At 37.7% G+C, this 2,982-nt stretch overlaps 1 protein-coding gene across 1 annotated transcript in view; it reads left to right on the top strand.

Moving 5' to 3' along the window:
• Window positions 1–2,982, top strand: part of LOC106467587 (zinc finger protein 2-like) — a 22,465-nt gene that overhangs the window by 12,929 nt on the left and 6,554 nt on the right. Inside the window, exons 4-5 of the mRNA XM_022395797.1 lie at window positions 1,970–2,090; window positions 2,681–2,850. Coding sequence (XP_022251505.1) covers window positions 1,970–2,090; window positions 2,681–2,850 — 291 coding nt within the window. The remainder of the gene's footprint in view (window positions 1–1,969; window positions 2,091–2,680; window positions 2,851–2,982) is intronic.

Raw genomic sequence — 2,982 nt, 5'->3', positions numbered from 1 at the left:
CACAGTGTATCAACACTGGTGATAAACAGAACGTTTCACAATGTAACAACACTGGTGATAAACAGAACGTTTCACAGTGTAACAACACTGGTGATAAACAGAACGCTTCACAGTGTAACAACACTGGTGATAAACAGAACGTTTCACGGTGTAACAACACTGGTGATAAACAGAACGCTTCACAGTGTAACAACACTGGTGATAAACAGAACGCTTCACAGTGTAACAACACCGTCTAGTCTTACACTTTGCGCGAAATCCATTACAAACAAACACTGTGAAACGTTCTGTTTATCACAAGCGTTAAAACACTGTGAAACGTTCTCTTTATCACCAGTGTTGTTACACTGTGAAACGTTCTGTTTATCACCAGTGTTGTTACACTGTGAAACGTTCTGTTTATCACCAGTGTTGTTACACTGTGAAGCGTTCTGTTTATCACCAAAAGGCAGCTAGTTATCACCACCCACAGCCAACTCTTGGGCTACACTCTTACCAACGAATAGTGTGATTGATCGTTACATTATAACGCTCCCACGGCTGAAAGGGCGAGCATGTTTGGTGTGACGGGGATTCGAACTCGCGACCCGCAGATTGCGAATCGAGCGACCTAACCACCACGCCATGCCGAGCCGACTTAACAATGTATCTATACTGGACACTGGTGATAAATAGAACGTTTCACAGTGTACTAACACTGGACACTATTGATTAACATTATTTTCCACAGTTTACTAACACTAGACATTGGTTATTAACATAATTTTCCACATTATCTACATTACTTCATATTTTACCTTCTACCCCATCCCTCCTCCACATATACATAAACACACACACACACACACACTAAAAATATTAAATATGGACAAAACAGCTTAATATAACTGATGGAAAGAACAGAACGTTTGTTAAACCCCCCCCCCAAAAAAAAACAGTAATTGTTAATAATTAACCTTTATCGAAAATCTGTCTGTTGCTGACGTAACTTATTTCTAGGTAAGTTTTAAATCGTCACTTTTCTTTCCTTACACTGATTCACATGACTCTACAGCACGTGATACTGCTGCTTTAAAGACGACCTTGCCCGTTACCATATCAGAAGGTACAGCATGTCCTGAATTAAACACATATCTGTGGTCTAACAATCACAAAAGACTGGTTCATATAGATGTCATGATCTAACAACTACTGGGACGTATCGATGTCATGGTCAAATGAAACGCTTGAAATTTATAGTCGTACGATTTCGCTGTCTTTATTTGAGAATGCATGTCACAATGTCTGTAAACCGTGCGTTCTATAACAACAAATATTTAACACTCTCTTAAGTTGTAAATATTCATTTCACTAATCAATTTACATATACGTGTGTCTCCGATGGGACAGCGGTAAGTTTACGAATTTAGAACCTAAAATTTGCTCTGAATCAAAGTAATCTCCGCATAACGTGAGAAATCGTGTCGTATACACTGCATAATATTTAAACATTTTCCATGTAATAAATCGCTCCACTGTGGTTCAGCGGTAAGACTGACGGCTTATAGCGCTAGATATTGGGTTTCGATACCCGCGATGGCCAGACCACAGATGGTCTATTGTGTATCTTTGCGATTAGCAATAATGTAGTTAATTTCATATTAATCTCCACGTGTCCCTCCGATGGGAAAGCGGTAAGTCTACGGATTTAGAACCTAAAATCCGGGGTTCGTTTCCGCACGGTGGATACGGAAGATAGTCCACTGTGGCTTTGCTCTGAAATAAACAAAGTAATCTCCGCATAACGTGAGAGATCATGTCGTATATTTTCGCACGCGGTCGGTTAAACTGTAACGATTTAATTATTAGACTTAACATAAGTTGTTCCAACAACAAGAGACAATCGTTCATGTTTATCTAGTAGGCTGGCTTTAAATTGTATTTCTGGTTTAAGTCTGCTTGAATTGAAGATAAATTGAATTGTTTTCAGCCATTAGTCGATCTCAGGCCCGTCAAGAAACCACGAGAGCGGACATTCCTTCCTTGTGATTATTGTGGAAAGTCGTTTGATCGACCATCTCTCCTCAGGAGACACCTGCGTACACATACAGGTACGTGTTTCCGTACATCAGGCTAACAAAACCTAAATCCCTAAATAAACCAGCTTTTGAGGAATCATAAATCATAAATAAAATTTAAGTGAATAAATGTAGCTTAGATAGATTTGGGGGTTTTACAAGTTTGCTTGTTTGTACATATAATTATTCGATCTTCTTAAGCCTGTTAGAGTTCACCAACTATTTATCTGTACAATGTATCATTATCATTTACTTTACACTAACAAGTATAAGACTAAATTAATATAACTGATGTTGAAGCAGGATGCTATAACTGTCGTTTATAGTAATAAAATATCAACAGATAAGTAAAATACACACCAAATAAATGATACATTGTATCAAAAACTGCAATTTTTGTATGAGGGCAACAAATCAAAAATCAGCAGTACATGACAAAGATCATAAATATACAAAGTGTGATAATTCTTCCTCTAAAGTTACACCTATATTTTTAACGATCGATATGTACGCGATTATATTAACGTTGATGTTAAGTTTTCAACCTCAGTGATCAGATAATAATTTTATATATAATTAAACTGATTTTCATTTATTTAATTATAATTTTCTTCCTTCCTCAGGAGAGAAACCCCATGTTTGTGATGTGTGTGGCAAAGGATTTAGCACGTCCAGCTCTTTGAACACCCATCGTCGTATTCACTCGGGTGAAAAACCCCATCAATGCCCCATATGTGGTAAAAGATTTACTGCCAGTTCAAACCTTTACTACCACCGTATGACACACAGCGCTGTGTGTCATGCGGTGGTAGTAAAGGTTTGAACTTATACACGGTACGGCCTACAAGTAATTATTGTTAACCAATCTGTTTACCTTTAATTATTGTTAACCAATCTGTTTACCTTCCACCGTATGACACACAGC

Source organism: Limulus polyphemus, unplaced genomic scaffold (assembly GCF_000517525.1).
Source record: "Limulus polyphemus unplaced genomic scaffold, Limulus_polyphemus-2.1.2 Scaffold2672, whole genome shotgun sequence".
NCBI lineage: Eukaryota > Metazoa > Arthropoda > Merostomata > Xiphosura > Limulidae > Limulus > Limulus polyphemus.
The sequence above is the reverse complement of the archived record's forward strand: the minus strand, read 5'-3'. Positions and strand labels throughout refer to the sequence as shown.